The sequence below is a fragment of the Phaenicophaeus curvirostris genome, chromosome 1 (genome assembly GCF_032191515.1).
Source record: "Phaenicophaeus curvirostris isolate KB17595 chromosome 1, BPBGC_Pcur_1.0, whole genome shotgun sequence".
Taxonomy (NCBI): domain Eukaryota; kingdom Metazoa; phylum Chordata; class Aves; order Cuculiformes; family Cuculidae; genus Phaenicophaeus; species Phaenicophaeus curvirostris.
Window position 1 is genome coordinate 85,802,631 of NC_091392.1, and position 21,825 is coordinate 85,824,455.

The 21,825-nt window shown below is 46.2% G+C and overlaps 1 protein-coding gene and 1 long non-coding RNA gene across 3 annotated transcripts in view; one reads left to right on the forward strand and one right to left on the reverse strand.

Moving 5' to 3' along the window:
- Positions 1-11,768: 11,768 nt before the first annotated feature.
- The window catches only part of GTF2E1 (general transcription factor IIE subunit 1), a 57,663-nt gene continuing 47,606 nt past the window's right edge, over positions 11,769-21,825 (reverse strand). For both annotated transcript variants that reach the window (XM_069867052.1, XM_069867061.1), the window contains exons 4-5: positions 16,742-16,989; positions 11,769-13,504 (exon numbers count right to left, since the gene is read on the reverse strand). In XM_069867052.1, the coding sequence (XP_069723153.1) occupies positions 13,074-13,504; positions 16,742-16,989 (679 nt within the window). In that variant the 3' untranslated portion in view covers positions 11,769-13,073. The remainder of the gene's footprint in view (positions 13,505-16,741; positions 16,990-21,825) is intronic.
- On the forward strand, positions 19,868-20,885 carry LOC138725919 (uncharacterized). Its single transcript, XR_011338325.1, has 2 exons — positions 19,868-20,779; positions 20,816-20,885. It is a non-coding gene; the product is annotated as an uncharacterized lncRNA (long non-coding RNA).

The window sequence follows — 21,825 nt, forward strand, 5'->3', positions numbered from 1 at the left end:
ATTGTGCAGAGAAAAAATCAGAAGGGCTAAGGCTCAACTAGAAATCAGATTGGCAAAGTCTGTGAAAGATAATAAAAAATCCTTCTATAAATATATAAATAATAAAAGGAGGACTAGGGAGACCATACAGTCCCTATTGGACGCAGAGGGAACAACAGTGACAGGGGATGAGGAAAAGGCTGAGGTACTTAATGTCTTCTTTGCCTCAGTCTTTAATTGTAAAGAAAGTTGTTCCATCTGTGTACAAATCCAGGAGTTAGAGGAGCAGAATGAGCCTCCCATGATCCAAGAGGAGGTGGTCAGAGCCTTGCTAGCCCGACTAGACACCCACAAGTCTATGGGGCCAGATGGGATTCACCCAAGGGTATTGAAGGAGCTGGCGGATGTGCTGGCCAAACCCCTTTCCATCATCTTCCAACAGTCCTGGAAGACTGGGGAAGTTCCACTGGACTGGAGGCTGGCTGATGTTGTGCCCATCTACAAGAAGGGTTGCAGGGAGGATCCAGGGAACTACAGGCCTGTCAGTCTGATCTCAGTGCCAGGGAAAGTCATGGAGCAGGTGATCTTGAGTGTTATCATGAAGCACATGCAAGACAACTGGGTGATCAGGCCCAGTCAACACGGGTTCATGAAAGGCAGGTCTTGCCAAACTAACCTGATCGCCTTCTATGACAAAGTGACTCGGCTGCTGAATGAGGGAAAGGCTGTGGATGTGGTCTTCCTGGACTTCAGTAAAGCCTTTGACACAGTTTCTCACAGCATTCTGCTTCGGAAACTGTCAGCCTCTGGCCTGGACAGACGCACACTCTCCTGGGTGGAAAACTGGTTGGATGGCCGAGCCCAGAGAGTGGTGGTAAATGGTGTGAAATCCAGCTGGAGGGCAGTGACAAGTGGGGTTCCCCAGGGCTCAGTGCTGGGTCCAGCCCTGTTCAATGTCTTTATCAATGACCTGGATGAAGGCATCGAGTGCACCCTTAGCAAGTTTGCGGATGACACTAAGCTGAGTGGAAGCGTTTATCTGCTGGAGGGTAGGGAGGCTCTGCAAAGGGATCTGAACAGGCTGGACCACTGGGCAGAGTCCAATGGCATGAGGTTTAACAAGGCCAAGTGCCGGGTCCTGCACTTGGGGCACAACAACCCTGTGCAGTGCTACAGACTAGGAGAAGTCTGTCTAGAAAGCTGCCTGGAGGAGAGGGACCTGGGGGTGTTGGTTGACAGCCGACTGAACATGAGCCAGCAGTGTGCCCAGGTGGCCAAGAAGGCCAATGGCATCTTGGCTTGTATCAGAAACGGCGTGACCAGCAGGTCCAGGGAGGTTATTCTCCCTCTGTACTCAGCAGTGGTGAGACCGCTCCTCGAATGCTGTGTTCAGTTCTGGGCCCCTCACCACAAGAAGGATGTTGAGGCTCTGAGTGAGTCCAGAGAAGAGCAATGAAGATGGTGAAGGGGCTGGAGAACAGGCCTTATGAGGAGCAGCTGAGAGAGCTGGGGTTGTTTAGCCTGGAGAAGAGGAGGCTGAGGGGAGACCTCATTGCTCTCTATAACTACCTGAAAGGAAGTTGTAGAGAGGAGGATGATGGCCTCTTCTCCCAAGTGACAGGGGACAGGACAAGGGGGAATGGCCTCAAGCTCTGCCAGGGGAGGTTTAGGCTGGACATTAGGAAAAAAATTTTCATGAAAAGGGTCATTGGGCACTGGAACAGGCTGCCCAGGGAGGTGGTTGAGTCACCTTCCCTGGAGATTTTTAAGACACAGGTGGGCAAGGCGCTGAGGGACATGGTTTAGTGATTGATAGGAATTGTTGGACTCGATGATCCATTGGGTCTCTTCCAACCTTGTTATTCTATGATTCTATGAACATCCTCTTAGAGAAGATGATGAAGTAAACATTGCATGAGCAGACAGTGAGGTGGATTGAAAAATGGCTGAAAGGCTGAGCCCAGAAAGTGGTGAGCAGTGGCATGAAGTCTATTTGGAGTCCAGTGACTAGTGCTGTATTCCAGGGGTTCATACTGGCTCCGATCCTGTTGAACATCTTCATTAATGATCTGGGTGACAGGGCAGAGTGTATCCTCAGGGGCTTTGCTGATGACACCAAACTGTGAGGAGTGGCTGATACACCAGCAGATCATGCTGCCAGCCAGAAGGACCTCAATAAGCTGGAGAAATCGGCTGTCGGGAACTTCATGAAGTTCAACAAGGGGCAGTGCAGCCCTTTACCTGGGAATGGAAAAGTTCATGCATCAGTACATGCTGGGGGCCACCCAGCCTGATAGCAGCTTGGCAGAAAAGGATCTGAGGGGTGTTGGTGGACAACAGTTTCAATGAGTCTGCAGTGAGCCCTTGCTGCTAGGAAGGCACGTGGTATCCTTGGCTGGTAAACCATTGCCAGCAGGAAAAAGGAGGTGATCCCTCCCCTTTATTCAGCATTGGTGAGGCCACACTTGGAGTCCTGTGTCCACTTTTGGGCTCCTCAGTATGAGGGAGATGGACATACTGGAGAGAGTGCAGTGAAGGTGAAGGAACTGGAGCATCTCTCCTGTGAGAAGAGGCTAAAAGAGTTGGGGATGTTTAGCCTGTAGAAGAGAAAGCTCAGGGTGGATCTTATTAATGTATATAAATGCCTGAAAGGATGGAGCCAGGCTTATCTCCAGTGACAGGATGAGAAGCAATAGGTACACACTGGAACACAAGAGACATGAACATCAGAAAAGATTTTCTTTTACTTTGAGCATGACCAAGCACTGGCATGGGTTGCCCAGGGATGTTGTAGAGTCTCCATCCTTGGAGATATTCAGAAGTCATCTGGGCATGTTCCTGGATGCAGCCTGCTTGAAATGGCCCCACTTGAGCAGGGACATTGGACCATATAACCTCCAGAGGTCCCTTCCAACCCCAGCCATTCTCCAGTTCTGTGATTTTTTTTAGGTATTCAGCCCCTGGTGGGAGGAGAAGTTATCAGTGAGATGGACCAAGAGTCACCTGCAATCATCTGTTCTTAATTTCTTGCCATTAAGGTATAGGCTTGAGTATCATCTGTTTAGTTTTCCCAGTTTAAAGGGCAATTTCATTTGTTCAAGATTCCCCTTTTCATAATACAAGGGAAGGGCTGGGTGAAGAGAGAGGGAAGTGGCCAGGCCAGGAAGGAAGGAGAGTAACCATCTCCAGCAGACTGTGCTCTGTGTACTGATCTTTCTGCTAACATGCTCCATGAATCCTGCAGCATGGCCCTGGCTCCTGCGAAACCCAGGGGGTGTCTGAGCATGAGTATCTGAATCACAGCAGCTCTCTGTGCTTCTGCAGCTGTCACTGCTATGACACAGACTGCACCAGTCTCATTGAATGTTTGGCTCCTTCTAGCAGTAAAAAAATGCTGTATTTTCATGGTCAGAACACTCCATTGGCAGCTGTGGGGTCAAAGTGGTTTCCTTTTCTTCTTCATTGTTACATCTCCAAGTGCCAAAGGGTGTTTCCTATGGGATAGAGAAAGGTCCTGTTTCCCTGCCCCTTTCTCCCCAACAAACATTCTAAACAAACCCTTACTAATGGCAGATGCTCCTCCAGCATGGATTTTGAGTGTTGATGCTTTTTTTACTACTGAGATAGACGTGAAGCTGGTTTTATGTCCATTGTGGACTTGAACTGTGCTAGACATTTTCTGCAAGCAGGAAGCTTGCAGAATAAAGCAGCTGTTCATTGCTTTTGACCACCTGGACAAATATGATTCCATGTACTCATTTAGCTTGTTTTCAGTGTTTCTAATGGCTTCACTTACACATTTCCCAGGGCAGACTCCAGCATGTGAATTAGCAGTCCCACCAGGAGCTCATCAGTACATTTCCAAGCCAGAGGTCTTAACTCATGGTAGCACCTGGCCCATTGGCGCCACAAAGATGCTGGTGCCTGCTGCATGAGGAGGAGAAACTGCAAAGAGTTAAAAAAAGGTCCAAAACCAAACGAAACCTTGAAGGGGCTGAGAATATGATGTTTTGACACCTGTCATATACTCATAGAATCATGGAATGTTTTGGCTTGGAAGGGACTTTAAAGATCACCCAGTTCCAACCTCCTGCCACGGGCAGGGACACCTCCCACTGGATCCAGTTGCTCAAAGTCCTGTCTAACCTGGCCTTCAACTCCTCTAGGGATGGGGCTTCCATGACTTTTCTGGGCAACCTGTGCCAGTGCCTCAGCACAGAAAAACATTTCTTCCTAATATCTAATCTAAATCTCCCCTCTTTCAGCTTAGACCCATTACCCCTCATCCCATCCCTGCACTCCCAGACCAAGAGCCCCTCTCCAGCTTTCCTATAGCTCCCTTTAAGTACTGGAAAGCTGCTGTAAGAATCCACGTCTGCCATCTATGGAGATAAGCTTTTTTATTATGGATTTCAGACAGGCTGCAATGCTGTGGCTGTCTAGGTAACAAAAACTTCAACTATTATTTGCTGCTTTGGCAGTAGCTCCTACAAAAACCATACAAAATTCCTTATCTGCTAACATTCCCAAAGATGTTTCAGGAGGGCTGGGCAGCCCTGTACATGAATTTATGTGCTTATTTTCATGAACAGACATAACAGCCCATTCAGATGAAGCGTTCAAAGAGAGAGGTACTTTTTAAAGTGACACTGGTGTTCTTGCAGCAGACCTTCCAGCATGGCCAAAGCAGTAATCAGATCATTTAAGAGGACCTACAGGCTCCTGCTGGAGTTGTTTGCTAACTTGGGACCTTCCTGATGCCTTTGTATAACTTCCAAGAGGTTGGCACATGTGGAGGGTATTATCCTTCCTAATGGGCTCTAAGACAAGAAAACACCACAGGACAAACACAACATGAGCCAAGTCTCTCTTCAGCATGGTGTATTTTACTTTGCTTGTCTATGGCACCCATGTGGCCTGAGAGAGGATGAGAAAGTGAAATTCCTCTCAATATGCGTCATTTTCGAAAGGCCATATTTCCCACTAACCCCATTTCTCTCTACTCTTCCCTGTTGTAATGGGGATAGTTTTCATCTCCTGACATCACCAGAAAGGCTGAGAGATGTTGAAAGCACTTCTTCTTGGAAGAAAACTTTGTATGGCAAAGGAAGAATAATGGTGGTGACAGCCCCGGGAGAGCAGATATGTCTCCCTAAAAAGATTTTACAGCCTCATTTGCATTGAAAAAAAAAAAAAAAGGTTGTTTGCTTGTTTTGTTAGAGGCAGTGGGGAAACATGAGAAATTCATCAACTGAAAATATTCCTGCGGGACAAAAAGAACAAGGGTTTAAAGAATCCCAAAAGATCAAATCCAGTCATACCAAGTCCCATCTAGTTCAAGCAGCAAGGATTGCATGGAAGGAAATGACCAGCCTGGGGCTGACGCCAGTTCCCTCTCCACTGAAGGAAATTAGGGAGCCTGGTAGGCATTGCCCTGGAACCCGAAACCCCCCTTCTGGAGAAGGTATAGACCTTCCATTCATTAAAGCTCTCTGCTGAAACATGATACAGCCCAAGGCAGTCATGGCTGAGAGTGGCATGGTGAACCTCAGCATGACAATGCCATGCTCCCCAAGAGATGTTTGGTGGTGGTGATGGAGAAGGGAATGAATCATAGAATCATAGAATGATTCAAGTTGGAAGGAAGCTTAGAAATTATCTGGTTTCAAGCACCCTGCCTTGGGCAGGGACACCTACTACTGGATCAGGTTGCTCAAAGCCTCATCCAGCCTGGCCTTTAACACCTCCTGGGATGGGGCATCCCACGACTTCTCTGGGCAACCAGTTTCAGTGCCTCACTGCCCTCATAGGAAAACATTTCTTCCTAATGTCTAATCTAAATCTGCACTCTGAATTTTAAAACTTCATTTTAAATTGACACCTATGTGTGATCACAGAGGGGCTGGGGTTATGAAAGCCCATCAGCACTGACTGCGAGAAGAACAACTAGCACCTTTGCAAAGGGCAGGTATAGATAATCTGACCAAACTGACCCAATCTGTCATTCCTCTATGTGGGACAGAGCTGATTGTGACACTGAAGCTTAAGTGTAGCGATTTCAGCTGGTAGCAACCAAGAAGTAGTGTTTGGTGTACCTGTTCCTCCATAATCATAAAATTATAGAATCATAGAATGGTTTGGGTTGGAAGGGACCTCAAAGCCCATCTAGCTTCAGCCCCCCAGCCATGGGCAGGGACACCTCCCACCAGACCAGGCTGCTCAAGTTCCCATCCAACCTGGCCTTGAACACCTCCAGGGGTGGGGCAGCCACAACTTCCCTGGGCAACCTGTGCCAGCTCCTCACCATCCTCATTGTGAAGAATTTCTTCCTAATGTCTAGTGTAAATCATCCCCTTTCCAATTTAAAACCATTCCCCCTTGTTCTGTCACTCCATGCCCTTGTAAAAAATCCCTCTCCAGCTCTCCTCTAGCCCCTTTCAGTACTGGAAGGGTGCTAAAAGGTGTCCCTGGAGACTTCTCTTCTCCAGGCTGAACAGCCCCAACTCTCTCTCAGCCTGCCCTCATAGCAGAGGTTCTCCAGCCCTCTGATCATCTTTGTGGCCTCCTCTGTTCCTGCTCCTACAGATCCATATCCTTCTTATGTTGGAGATTCCAGAACTGGACACAACACTCCAGATGAGGTCTCACAAGAGCAGAGTAGAAAGGGAGAATTGCCTCCCTCACCCTTCTGGCCATGCTTCTTTTGATGCAGCCCAGGATACGGTTGACCTTTTGGGCTGCGAGTGCGCGTTGCCAGCTCATGTTGAGCTTCCCATCAATCAGCACCCCCAAATCCTTCTCCATAGGGCAGCTCTCAATCACATTATTCCCCTTCCTGTATTGAAACCGTGGATTGCCCCAACCCAGGTGTAGGACCTTGCATTTGGCCTTGTTGAACGTCATGAGGTTCTCACAGCCCCACTTCCCTAGCTTGTCCAGGTCCCTCTGGATGACAGACATCCTGTCCTCATGTGACAACTGCACCACTCAGCTTTGCATCACCTGCAAACTTGCTGAGGGTGCACTGAATCTTGCTGTCTGTATCATCAATGAAATTATTAAACAGCACCGGTCATAATGTATGTTAAGAGGACATAGAAAAAGCATGGCCTCTGCAAACAGTACCTGACAAATCTGCCATTGGACCAAGCACATTTCCATTGTTGGATGTGCAGGAAGAAAAATGTTTAGAGCTAGGAGGATCCCTTTACCAGGTAGAACTGAGCCAGTCTTCTCAGCACTGTGCACTACTTTAGCTCAATGCAAAATCACCACTGCTCACTCACCTTCCAGCAAGTAATGGGATGGCAGAGTCTAGTGATATAGATTCCAGGTGAAAAATAAGCAGAAGCAATATGTCAGGGCTTTAATCACATCTGTATGAGATGAGATTTTTCTTCCTTAACAGACATACTGTTTTTTATACACAGACATCATAATGTTCATGGAATAACATTTGATCCACCTTAATTTTCAGGCTGGATCCCTGCCTGTTTCTCCAACTGAGCAGCCCAAGGTTTCCTCCTGCTGCTGTGGCCAGCTCTCAGCAGGATTAGCGCATTCGTCACTGCCTGCAGCCAGGGTGAAGCACACGCAGGGTCTCTAACGCACTGCAGTGGAGCCGAGTCGCTTCCAATGCGGCTGGCTCAGCCTCCTCTCTGCCATCCCTGGCTGGTTCATTAGCATCAAACTGTTCAAAGGGATGGAAATTAAATTATATTTAGGTCAGAAACGTATTTTAAGCAAAAATATCGGTTATATTTAAAGCATCTTGTTCAGACACTGTCTGCTGCTTCCAGGATGGTTGCACAAATACTCGCTGTCCTTAATATGTTTTTTAATGATACAGCAGATGCTTCCAAAATATGATTTTTGTTTAAATATAAATTAGGTTCATTCTCTCTCTTAATGTAAGTAATACTGGTAAATAAGAAACCACTTTCTGGCAGCTTGTTTAGGTATCACAAACAGGCAAAAGCCCAGATGTCCCTGGAGAACTTTGAGAGAGAAAATAGCTCTGCCAGAGAGTGACAGAATCGTAGTCCCGGACAGCCTAGTGCTGCTGGTGCTCTGTTAGGAGGCAGGCGTCTTTCCAGAGGCACCAGCAGTCAGACATCACTCCTCATGCCTTGGGCTGCCACTCCTTCTAGGCAGCAGCCTCGCCATGACTCTCTATGCAATCACATCTTAAACAGCTTCAAGTATCTGGCTACGCTTCCTTTCAAGACAGTAGGAGTGATGATCTCCTTGGACTTCATAAATATTGATCGTTATTTTGGAAGCAGCTCAAGCAGACAGAAGCTATTCTTCAGCCCCAGCTCCTGTACTCCTGGAGAAGAGGCTGTGTTGACTCACAGTCAATACAGTTTAAACTGGAGTGTATTGTAATCCTTAGGGATCCTTGGCTTTCCAGTGTAGATTGATACCACAAAGCCTCCTGTGAACCAGCCAGGGACACGGTTACCTTGCCCAAGGCTTCCAATGGGATACAGCCATGACAGTCCTGGAGCACCCCAGAGCAATTTTTTTGCAGTACCCCCCTTCTCCAGAGAGCAAGTCCACATCCTCACTTGTTCATGCCAATGCATAACAGGGCACAGGAACAGAGTTGCTGCTTCTTCTCCTCTGCAACCTGCCTGGAAGAGCATACTGGACAGGCTGCTGGCTGGCCACGCTACTGACAGACCTCAAGTTTCTCTGCCTGCCTTCTAACCTTTCAATTTCTATGAAGGCTTTGTCCTGTATTTCATTCATAGAATCATGGAATGGTTTGGGTTGGAAGGGACCTTAAAGATCATCCAGGTCCTCACCCTGCCATGGGCGGGGACACCTCCCACTGGATCAGGTTGCTTAAAGCCTCATCCAACCTGGCCTTGAACACCTCCAGGTTTGGGGCAGCCATTTCTTTGGGCAACCTGGGCCAGTGCCTCACCACTCTCTCAGTAAAACAAGTCTTCTTAATATCTAATCTAAATCTCCCCTCTTTCAGCTTAAAACCATTCCCCCTTGTCCTATCACTGCACTCCCTGACACAGAACCCATCCCCAGCTTTCCTGTAGCCCCCTTTAAGTACGTGAAGGCTGCTATAAGGTCTCCCTTGAAGACAGGAGACAATTTCTGAGACAATTTTCTATCTTCTCCTGTGGGGCACAGCAGGAGACAGAGATTCACGCACAGCTGGCTGCTCCCTCCCCCAGGCCCTGTCAAACTTCTCCACAGCATGCCCTCGCACTGCAGGCAGCACCAAGGCAGGGCTCCTTAGATGTGTCAGGGAGGAGGTGACACTGTTTTTCCACCCTTCCTGCAGGGGATCTTCAAATCCCTTGAATCTCACCGAGCAACAGTCTGTTTAATCTGAATCTGTTTGAAGGATGCAACACAGGAAAACAAGAGTTAGATGGACAGGGACTCTGTGATGGAGGAAAACAATTTTCAGCAGCTTAGTGGAAAAGATTAAAACGTTCCTATTCCAGAATCTAAGAACAACACGGGCACAGCAAGCGGGTACAAAAACAAAGTACAAAATTTATTTTCTTGCACAAGAGGTTAAAAAAACCCAGACCGGCCGGCCAGGGCCGCCCCACACAGGAGGGCGACCCCGGTTGCATCTGTGGGGTTACATTTATAGTAAAAGCAGGTACACACAAAATCATTAGTTGCAAGCTCATTGGTCAGTCTAGGGGTACATTCAGTGTATTTACAGTTCATGTTACATTCTGATGGATTCCATGCTGCTTATGCAGCAATCTCTTATCCGTACATTGTTTTTGCTCTAGAATGTGATTTCTCATTCCAGGGGGTGTCTGGCACAAACTAGCTCTGCCCATTTTCCAGTGTTGTTCTCCTCCATCAGCATCTTCACTGATCCGCTCTCTGCTGGGCCAAGGAGGATGTCACTCTACTGTATAGTTTCCCTGGCCTGCAATGGGAGCAGAGATACAGTTCCCCCATGGCTGTGAGAGGCACCTGGCTTTTCTCACCTTCGGAGAGAGGAGTATGAGCGACACGAGGAATGCATATTTATTTTCAGCCTGAGCTGCAGTGCCTTGGCCTCAAGTGCACTCATCAGACAAAATGCACTTTAGGCTGAATGCAAGTGCAGAAACTGGTCTGAATGGGGTCAGGCAGAATGTTCAACCAGGAAAGCTTCAGCATTTGACCCCACTAATGGTGCTAGAATCATAGAATGGTTTGGGTCAGAAGGGACCTTAAAGCCCATCCAGTTCCACGCCCTGCCATGGGCAGGGGCACCTCCCACTGGAACAGGCTGCTCAAGGCCCCATCCAACCTGGCCTTGAACACCTCCAGGGATGGGGCAGCCACTTCTTTGGGCAACCTAGGCCAGTGCCTCACCACTCTCTCAGTAAAACAAGTCTTCTTAATATCTAATCTAAATTTCCCCTCTTTCAGCTTAAACACGTTCCTCCTCGGGCCTTCCTCAGAATTGATGGCTTTATCCCTTTCATTAGCACCAACCTCCTGGCAGTGGCTGGCTTTGCTTGCAGGAGCAGCCGTTCCTCCTCTTCCAGCATGTGTGCGGAGCCCTGCTTCAGCTGCAGAAAAAACAGGAGAAAAGGTGCTGTCGATTGTTACGTGCTCCCGTCCATTGAAGCAGGGCTTGTCATGACAGGGCAGTAACAACAGAGTTGTCCTTCGACAACAGCACTAACCGTCTGGAACAGAGCAGAGCAGCCATCCTTTCCATGAACCAGGTGCTGTTAAGACAGGGCAGGAAACAAGGACGGCATCTGCTCGCATGTCCTGACCTCACCAGTCCTCCCGAGGGCTGCGTATGGTGGATGAGAGACATGGCATGCCCTACAAACCACTGCGCTGAGCCTCTCATGCGCAGGACATGCCTTTGCTGGATGGCAATAATTACCACTACATTACAAACTTCAGTTAAGCAAAACCACGATACAGATGGTTACGCTGAATATCAGTGCCGTTGTTGTAAAACCCAATTTCGCTTCACTTAAGTTATAATAAATTAGTTTGATTTTGCAAACTGAAAACTCAAGTGTAAACTACTGGAAAGCTACAAGCACGAACACTTGTACTGTATTATGGATGAGTTCTCAGTTTCTGTCTTTGGCCTCTTGTAAATCTACCTGTTTTTCTTGTGTTAACATTGCATTCCACCAGATTAAATCTAGGCAGCATTGGTACAACGCTTTTTTTTCTGTTAGCTGATCACTGAATCTGGCTTAGCAGCTCTGTGGCTTTGATATCTAGAAGTCTGATACGAGATCTTTAATCTGTCTGCACAAGGGTGCCATTCTAACCAGCAATATAATGTCTGCAAGACCTCCACCATCAGCCTACACTTCCCTTAAGGAATAAGGAAAGGAATAAAAGTGCTGATCAAAAAGGGCTTCTCACAGCACCAGTGTAATGAAACTTCCTGGAAGTCCAGGAGATTCCAGAAGGCATTCGAGGAAGCTCTGGTGAGAAGGAACAATGTTCAGGGGGAATTTCATAGAATGGTTTGTGTTGAAAAGGACCTTAAAGTTCATAGAATCATAGAATGGTTTGGGTTGGAAGGGACCATCCAGTTCCAACCCTCCTGCCATGGGCAGGGATCCACCTTCCAGTGGATCATGCTGCTCAAAGCCCCATGCAATCTGGCCTTGAACACCTCCAGGGATGGGTGATCCATTTCCAATAGTTCTTCCTTCAAAGGAGAGCTTCAAAATGCTTTTTTTTTTTTTCTTGAATCAAGTAAATCAACATTCTAAGCAAACCACATTCCCAACTACGCATATGACAAACAAAGATGACAAAGGGGAGAAGCTTCTCTTTTATTTATTCCTCTTTAAAATGACTTAAAAGCAAATTTAAAACACTATTAAAAAAAAAGAGGGGTTTCAAAATATCAAGCAGCTGAAAATAAAACCACAAAGGAGGCATTACAAGGTTAGCAGAACATAGAGAGCAGTATAAAACAGATTTACAGCCTCAGTGAACAGCAAATCCATGCCATCCATGTAAACTGAACAGCGTATAATATTGCCCCCACCCCCTGGAACACAAAATTATTTTTACCATTTTATTTCACTGTACGACGGGATAGGAAAACACAACAATTGTAAAAAACCAAACATTTTCACCTGGAAGAGAAAAACGTTAAAAATATGATATTGCTCTGTAGGCACTGATGAATGTTTTCCTACGGTAAAAGAGTGTGCCAAAGCAGAATTCAAAATTGCATATCTCCTCTTAAGATGATACAGCCCTGGTGTGACTGCAAATCAAAACTCGATACGTTATTTCACTGGCACTGCCTGACTGCAGCCCTGTCCACTACGAACAATCTCCAACACTAGAGTTTGGACAGGGATAGGCAGAAGCGACAGGCAGCAATACTGGAAAATGAAGGTATCTCCTGATATATTGAAGTGCTCTGACAGCTCAGATCCACAGAGGGCCTTCATTACACTGACAAAGTGTAATGGCTGTGCTTGCCAAGGCTTTCACCCTGTGTGTTTCAAGATACACCTGACCTTGAGGTGCTGAGACCTAGTAAGGAGTGAATGGGAGCAAGAAAACATTGCTGCCCACAGGGCTGCTTAGAAATAGCCAGTGGCCAGTGGCTGCTGGCAGAAGGTCAGCTACAAGCCCTCCCTAAGCTCGCCATCAGCAGACAAGCATTTGCCTCTCCTCTCCCCTCGCTGAGCACAGGCAGCTGTAACATTACTTACACCCTCCTCTGCAGAGCACTCTGATGAGACCATGGAGCACTTAACATCCTCTGAGTGCAGGAATGTGGACTTAATTAGGATCTGTAACAAAAAACAACTCAAAGCAACTGGGGGCAGGGAGCTGAACAGGCCTTGGAGAAGGTGCAGGGCACTCTGAAGCAGATTTTCACCTTGCAAGCACTCTCACTTCTGAGACTTGCCCACCTCTACCCATTTTGGCACATGCAGCCTTCCTGCTCCCCATCTCTGGTGGGCAAAATGTCTGAGATTAGCAGTCCCGAGCCTCAGTGTCCCTATGCACAGGGGAGGAAAGATGCACTTTAGTCTTCTGTTTTACTAGGGTGTCTCTGGCTTAAAAAGTCATTTTTTAAAAAATGCCGTGGCAGGAAGCAGTTAATCAAACATATCCTCAAACATGCGTCGCCCCATGGCTATGTAAACTTCTTTTTCTTCCGGCGTCATCTGAGCCACCAGCTCAGGGCATTGGCTCACTTGGCTGTATGAATGTGGACGCCCAGCCACTGTGACAGTGGGGTCTTCTGCCACCACCTCAAACTCTTCATCTTCATCTTCATCCTCCAGCCCATACATTGTGGTGGCTGTGGTGGGAGGGCGGGGAGGGGATTCCTCCTCTGACTCGCTTGTCTCGCTCTCAGAGTCACTAGCATTGGCACTGGAGAGAGGAGCAGCACCTCCGATGGCGACTGTGGAAGCAGAAGGTGTCTTCTTCTCATGGATAAGCAGAGCACGCATCACCTCCTCATTATCATCCAGAGCTGCCCGGCCCTCCTCACGCTCCTGGAAGGCATCCAGATCCCGGCCCCCTGGAAAGAGACACAAGGGAATGATTGTTTCCTCACAGAGCTCTGGGTAAATGCCCTGAAGGATTTCTGGACCTATATTCATTACTGCCACTGGGCATGCTTGGTTAAGTCATACCCTCTCTCTATGCCAGCTCCTCATTCCCTTAAAAGACAGAGACATTTTTTTTTTCATAACAGCAGAGTAAGTACTGACATTTCCTCAGAGCTGGAGTCACCGTGGCTCCCAGCTGCACAGGAGCACATTGCAAGAGAAGACAACAAAACACACGATGGGCAGGCACCTGGAAAAGAGCCCCCAGGGAAGTGTCCAACTCAGGCGTCCCTTAGCTGGGCTGACGCACTTACCACATTGTGGAGGAGAAAGGAGTCCTTAGTATCTAAATCTGGGATTCCACATATCCAGCCTATGCATCTAATGACAACACGTGTCAGAGGCACAGCAAATATCTCAGTGCTGTTTCACAGGTGAACAAGTACAGACTGTTTCCTTTTTGTCCCTTTCTTTCTAGGTTTAATGACCACATCCTGGAGGATTTGTAATGATGACAAAGACCATGGGGTGTTGCTGGCACAGGCCATAAAAGACAGAACTAAAACCAGGCCCTGCCCAGTCGAGCTCCCCATCTATATGGATTAAGACAGAGAAGCAGATGAATCCAGGCAGACAGGGAGCATGCGGAAACCATGTGTTATAAAACAACATTCAAAGTAGCCGTGTCTGGCAAGCTCAGCAGTGCACCTACTACCAGGTGGGAAGGGGAAAAGCTCATTACAGGAACGTGGTGGTAGCAAGCAGGATCTATCTCATGAAGCAGATGCAGCTTACAGCCTGCAGGCAAGCACCACAGCGCAGCGTGGAAGACTGCGTTAGAACAGTTCCAGCTCTCCAAACTGAAACATGGCCCAGACAGTCTCTCCTGCTCCCTACCTGGACCTCTGATTTGAAGGGGACTGCAGTTTCCCAGCTGACAGACACATGGCCTGTGCTCCTCTTTCAGTGAGCTTAGCTGTACAACAGCTGAGAGGGTTTGACTTGGCTTGGGAAGGCAGGCTGTCTGCAGTTCACAGATTCAAAAGATAAAATCTGTTCAAAAAGCAGCATTACACAGAAACCTTCTCCTAATCTGACATTTGCTGAGAGGACTGTGAGTCCATCCAGCACCAATAAACCTACAGGCAGCATGAAAAAAATAAAAATCAAACCAAAACCGGAACAAAAAATGAAATATAAAGAATCTTATGTAAAAACAAGGCCTAAAAAGCAGGACAGACTTTCCATGGCAAACTTTCTGTCTTGCACAAAAAGACGTTGCCTATGAACAGTTGCTGGAGCTTTGTGCCTTCATACATTAATGTCATTTGCCGCCTTCTCCAAGAGCTGGACACCCATGGTTTCAGCACCACATCCTGGCAGTTGGCATTCAAGCCTTCCTCCTAGGGTCAAAAATGTCACTGGTTCCTTTTTTCAACTCAAGATGAAAAAATGCTGAGAAACAGGTAAACTAAGGAAGTTCTGCAATTAGTACTAAAAGCCAGGGGAGTTTGTGGTCACTCCTTTCCTGTGGTAAAATAAAGGCCAAAAGGCCCACCCCTAACTTCCCCAGACTTGTAGCAACAGGTGAGAGCTACAATTACTAATATTAGTGCATGGGCAAAAATCTTGAAAGAAAGGAAGAATAGTCACTGTTGTTGGCAGCCTTGTGCTCAGCTCATTGCTTGTGACTGTAGATCATGAGAGGCTATGGGAAAGCATCTCTTGTGAAAAAATATTGTACTGCATCACATTGAGAGCCGTGAAGTGACAGCAGCCTGGGGTAGCTTCACAAGTCTGACTTCGTGGCTCAGGAGTGGGGCTATCTCGTGCTGGCAAGAACTGTTCCTGCCAGATCTAAGCAATGAATCTTTCCTGTCAGCGGTTCCAAGTTTTCTTCCTCCTCGTTTACGTCATCCGAGAGCTACAGAAATGTGTTGCAACAGCAATTTCAGGCTATTTCCACAAGCCTCCTCTTCGATCTCCAGTAGTGGTGGAGATTAAGCAGTGATGCCATCATGCTGTATGGAGATATACTCCCCATCCATGTCCTTCAGTGGCACCTGAAGGCACATGTATACTGTGTACAATGAATGTCACCTCAAGGAGTCAATTTAAAACTACAGGTGAATTGAATGTCTAGCAGAAAAATAGGGTGAGAACGCACCATGGCTGGTGAGTAACAACATCATCTGCTACAGACTGCAGGGGGAGGTTGTTCCATCACCTCACTTTGTTTAATCTACTTGGAAAATGTTTTGTGATCCGTATGTTTGAAAGGCACTACCATGTAAACAAGTTCATTACCTATCTTCTGACCACTATTTGACATCCATTTTCTTCATTTCTGCTATACCTACGTATTTCACTCCTTTCCTGAGCACTGCACTGGTTCCAGGTTCTCATACTCACTCATGCAGTTCCCTTTTGCCATCTTCTCTTCCGAGGGCACCAAAAGTTTCAGTCTATAATCCTGAAATAACTTGGAAGATTGAATCTATTGATTCACTCTTGTAAAAATCATAAAAGTTCTGTATTTTTTTATTTTTCATGTGTAAGCTGAAACAGCACACTTACCAAAGCAGAATGTTTCTACTAGTGGTTACAAGATCTTGACTATTGTCTATGGACAACCTGACCATGATATGTATGAAAATAAAAACAAAGATAAAGAGAAACACACAGAAAGCAACAAAGACTCATCTGCCATTGTGACAGACCTTCCTACTGTATTGCCAGAAGCCATCATATTTCTGACATATTCTTCATATAAATTGCATTTTGACGAACAGTTGGCAGGGAGCACAAAACCACTGCTGATAGACATGGCAGGCTTCAGAGTCACCAAATGTCAATAACTGTTAGCTTTCAGCAGTGACTTATTAGGGCGTCAGCTTTCTCGATGAACCTGAAAGACCTTCATCCCAAAGCAATAAACACTCAAGGTGGAAGATCTAACAGATAATTAACATTTGAGAAGCCCACAAACAATTTTGTGGGCAACTCAGCTTTACTGAACTAGATTTCAGTCCTGGATCTAATAAGTCAGGATGTTCTATATCTACCTACCTTTGCACAGCAGAGGGGAGCAGACAAAATCCAGAGTGTTGGGAGCAGCTGTACACATACAGGGGAAGGAATTTTTGACAGCACACTAAGAGCATCACATAAGCAAAGCAATACTTCAGCTCTGTGAATTTTCTTACCATCTTTGATTTCATCGGGGTCATAAGCCCCCTGCACCGTGCTCTCCCGTAGCCAAATCGGTCTCTCTCTAACTGGCTTTCCTTCGCCTGCAGATCGGTTAATATCCTCCTGGTCCTCCATGCTGATGACAACGTTCTGGGTATACAAGTCCTCATATGATGGTCCTTTTGTAGTCCATGCTTCCCGATGGTGTCCACCTGCAAGGCCAGCTGCTGTCCCTGAACCAGTACCGGCTGCACGTTCCTTGCTACATAGAAGTCAAAGAGATAAACACAGAACACTCAGAACAAGCCATTTCTTGGCTAGCATTTCAACATATGAATAGTTAATTCTAACATGATTAGTTAACTCTCAAGATTTGCACTGAGACCTTGCTTTCTAATTTCTAACACGTGGTGCCAGGAATTTGTACATCAGCTTGCTGGTTTGTGGAACCTGGGGGTCTCTAACGGGAAACCCTACATGAGGCAAGATCCGTACTATCCACAGCTTTGGAAGGACTGGAGAGTACAGGCAGAGGAGGAGAAAGATGAGAGCCCAACTTCAAACCACAGGACTGGGGCTGGGCAAAAGGCTTTCTGTGGTGACAGCGTGTGGGAGGAGGCAAGATAGAACTGTCTTCATCATGGAAAAGCTGGAGAAAACAAAAGTGATGACCACTGTGAAGGGCACAACAGTCAAAGCTTGGCCCTCCTCTGTTTTCTGAGAGGAGCTGCAGCCAGCACATTGTCCTCCAGGCTCCCCTCTAGCTCAGGAGACTGATGAAGAAAAGAAACATCCTGCTTCAATCTGGTAGAAGGAGTAAAACAGGTGGAGTATTCTCTGCACAGTGATGGCAGTGAGCCTAAAATACTTGGCATGTGCTGCTACGTACACATTGATCAGGGAAACCAGCTGAATGGAAACTCACTGGGTGATGAAAGCCAAACGTGACCATTCCTCTATCTTGACTTCAAAATCATATTTCATCTTCTCAGAGAAACACATCCACTGCAGAATGCACCCACCCTCAGCCAAGTAACTTCAGTCATCTGACTGCCACTTATACCTAAGGCTTTTCACAGGTAAAGACCTGACCTGCCTGGACTCCTGCCTCTTGTCCAGAGCAAATCCATCAAGGATACTCAAAATACCCCTGCTCTGCTGCCAGCTGAACTGCCAGCACTTGTCAATGAGCACGGTTCGGTCACTGCCATCTACCCTATGACCTCTCCTCCAACTGAGATGCTACAATAAGGTTGCAGTTGGAGAAGACCTGAGTAATATGGCATCTTCTTAATTCAGCAACAACTTCACCACTCCTTGATGAGCTAATTCTGCTGGACTTTTAGGGGTGAACAGTGAGGGGGGAACACACAGGTAGGTGATCATCTCTCCTCCCCAGATAAAAAACGTTGATGTGTTCAGCCACAGTTTGGATTGAGGGCTACTCCCAGCCTCCTAACTGTGAAATTACTGGTGGGTCTCTTAGCAAAACACTTCACAGCATCAATGTAAGCATGTGTCCACACACTAATGAGTTCTCTCCTGCGGTCAGCCCCACTAGGAGAACTTCACAACAGCCTTGAATTTTGTGGCAGAAGACTTATTCACATGTATGGCTTATATAACCTAAGGAACCACACAGAGACCTTCCTCCCAGTGCGTTATTTAAAGTGTCGGTACCTTTCAGCTCTCCAAGACAGGCATGTGTTCTGTGAAAAGCACCACTCTGCTTCCCACACAATAGAAATATCTAACTAGCATTTCCCTGACGATTTTATGTAATCCACTTTCTTCACAAGATACACAATGCAGCTCTCCTCCAAGCTCTCCCTCCTCATGACTGCAGTGTGACAGCTGAACACTCAGTAGTGCCAGGAACTGCTTAATAATACTTTTGCACAGAAGTCCCTGCAAGTGTGCCTGAAATGGGCTTTTTTTCCTACGCAGTATCATTTCTGTGATTCTATGAATTAGCAGCAGAACACTTATTCCATGACATCCAGAACATCTGAAAAATGAAAGTAACAATTCTAAGAGACACCTACAGTACTTGTTACTTTAAGCCATGCGCTGCAATGTCCCACACTTAGATGGAACCATCTAGATACTTTCTGGCTACTTTCAGACCTCAGTGAGCTTTGCAAATGTGCTTTAATCCAGGTCCTTTTGTTCTTGGAACTGCATCTTAAGTGACGCGGTTGGCAGAAGAGCGCAGCCCCTCAAGACTACATGGCCAGGGGAATACTCCTTACTGCAAGAAGAGATCCTGCTGTTTAGAAACCTTAAAGGCAGCACAGAGCAGGTGAAGGGAACACTTTGAATCTTTCTCTCTCTCTTAGATCCAAGATCTGCTTTTTCCTCCCCTAGGTTTTTAGGACTTCAAACAGCCATCCTGTAATCAGGAACTGTGGCAAATCAGTGGCCCAGATGTGACTGTATTTTGCTCTGTTACCCATTGGTTGTTTTACCCTGATGGAAATCCCTTAATGCCTGCTTTGCAGCCTTTAAAGATAACAAATAATCCTTGAAATAGCAGAGGTAGGGCCTGCAAAAACCACATTGTGCAACTACTTGAAATTTTAATCTCAATCCTGCCCAGACTATTAAGGAAAGGTGTTGCATAAAGGAAATAACTCTTGTTGTGCTGTGTTTGAAATAAAGCACTTTTTCACCTTGCTGCTCTTAAGAGCTTCAACTTCACAACACACAACCCATGGTCCTTGATATTATGACCACAGAAAACTAATTCTGTAAAGATTTTTGTTATATAAACCATGCTATTTTGACATAAGAAAATGGAGGGGTTATTGAAATCCATCTGTTTTAGAAAACCACAGACAAGGGCTTAGGTGAAGCAGGTAGGTTTACTTTGAAACCTGCGGGGCTAACTGACACTCTGCCAAGGTTAAGAAAATTAACAGCCCCCTAGAAAGATTTAAATGAATATCTGCCCAGTTTCCTATGACGTGAATGACAGCTCTGCAATGTCAGTGTGGTCATTCAGAGCTGTAACTCTCCTGAAAACATACGAAGCTGCCTGCATCAGCGCAAAGAGAACATACAGGCACTTTGTAGCTTTTCCTGTTTGTTTCAGATTCATTAAATGTAATTTTTGCCAATGACTTCACAAAAATGGGAGAGAATAAATAACCCAAGGTTTGGCACTTCTTAAAAAAATCTCACAGCAACGCTATCATGCAATTACCTGTTTTGAATTAATAAGAGTTAATAAATAATTAAGTCACTGGGCTGAAGCAAGCTGTGTTCAAGTAAGCATTTAAAAAGCCACCTATTTATTTTGTCTTTCCTTGCACAGAGTAATCAATCATTTATAATATTTTTTAAGTATTTAAGAGTCAAGCAAGTAGATGCTGCTTTTTAATCATGGGACTGCATCAGGCTTCTCCTGTGATCATTTCCAGTGCACAGAAGGGGAAGACTGAGAAACAACTCTCTTTTTGCTGGGGTTATCCCAGATCTACTACTCAAACTACAGAAAAGTGTTTTTAAAGCAAAGTCTAGAAATTCAGCTTGGGCATAAAGCTTCAAAGACTCCTCATAACACCAAAGATGTCTTGAGTGACCTTGGAAAAGTCTCTTTCCCTCTCTGTATTGCTTCTGTTTTTTCCATCAAAATGATGAGGAAAATTAGCTACCTTCTTGGCTAGAAAAAGACTATGAATAGACAAAGAATTTTTTATTACATTAATTAGAAACTGTCTAGCATGAATATATGAGGAACATTCTCTCTCAAGGTTAGCCTGGGAGAAAGAAAAGGAAGAGTCTTGCTTGCTCTCCTATTAACTAAAGGCAAGCACCCCAAGGCACTGTGGGAACTCTTCCCCTCATGGTACATTTATTTTTCCCCCTGTGTGTTTAATTGATTTTTTTTTTAAACACAGAGAAGTGCATCACATATCACTACAGCTGACAAAACTGACAGCTCCCCACATCTTTCTGCATTATTTAAACATCATCTGTTTTTGTACAGCTTGGAAGGTTCTGAAAGAAAGTGTCATTTCCCATGGGTAGGAATATGGGTAGGAATATGGGTAGGAATACGGGTAGGAATACGGGTAGGAATAAAGAGTTTTTGACTATAACATGGCCTCCTCCTGAGAAGATGTGTGTAGCAACTAGGAGAGAATCAGAAGAAAATATACCCTTATTACAAGCAATGTCTTCAAACTAGAACGTTGTTATATGTGGATTTGAAATGTAAAGTGCAGAATGCCGATTAGCTTAGTTTCAAAAGCTGGGTAGAAACAAAAGGAATAGAGGAAAGACAAGGATTTGAGAACAGGTGATCTTGAGAGTTATCATGAAGCACATGCAAGAGAACCAGGTGATCAGGCCCAGTCAACACAAGTTCATCAAAGGCAGGTCTTGCCAAACTAACCTGATCGCCTTCTATGACAAAGTGACCTGCCTCCTGGACTTCAGCAAAGCCTTTGACACAGTTTCTCACAGCATTCTGCTTTGGAAACTGTCAGCCTCTGGCCTGGACAGGCGCACACTCTCCTGGGTGGAAAACTGGTTGGATAGTTGGGCCCAGAGAGTGGTAGTAAATCGAGTTAACTCCAGCTGGAGGCCAGTTACAAGTGGTGTCTCCCAGGACTCAGTGCTGGGTCCAGCCCTGTTCAATGTCTTTATCAATGACCTGGATGAAGGCATCGAGTGCACCCTTAGCAAGTTCACAGATGACACTAAGCTGGGTGGAAGTGTTTATCTGCTGGAGGGTAGGGAGGCTCTGCAAAGGGATCTGAACAGGCTGGACCGCTGGGCAGAGTCCAATGGCATGAGGTTTAACAAGGCCAAATGCCGGGTCCTGCACTTGGGGCACAACAACCCTGTGCAGTGCTACAGGCTAGGAGAAAAAAAGCTAGAAAGCTGCCTGGAGGAGAAGGACCTGGGGGTGTTGGTTGACAGCCGACTGAACATGAGCCAGCAGTGTGCCCAGGTGGCCAAGAAGGCCAATGGCATCTTGGCTTGTATCAGAAACGGCGTGACCAGCAGGTCCAGGGAGGATATTCTCCCTCTGTACTCGGCACTGGTGAGACCGCTCCTTGAATCCTGTGTTCAGCTCTGGGCCCCTCAC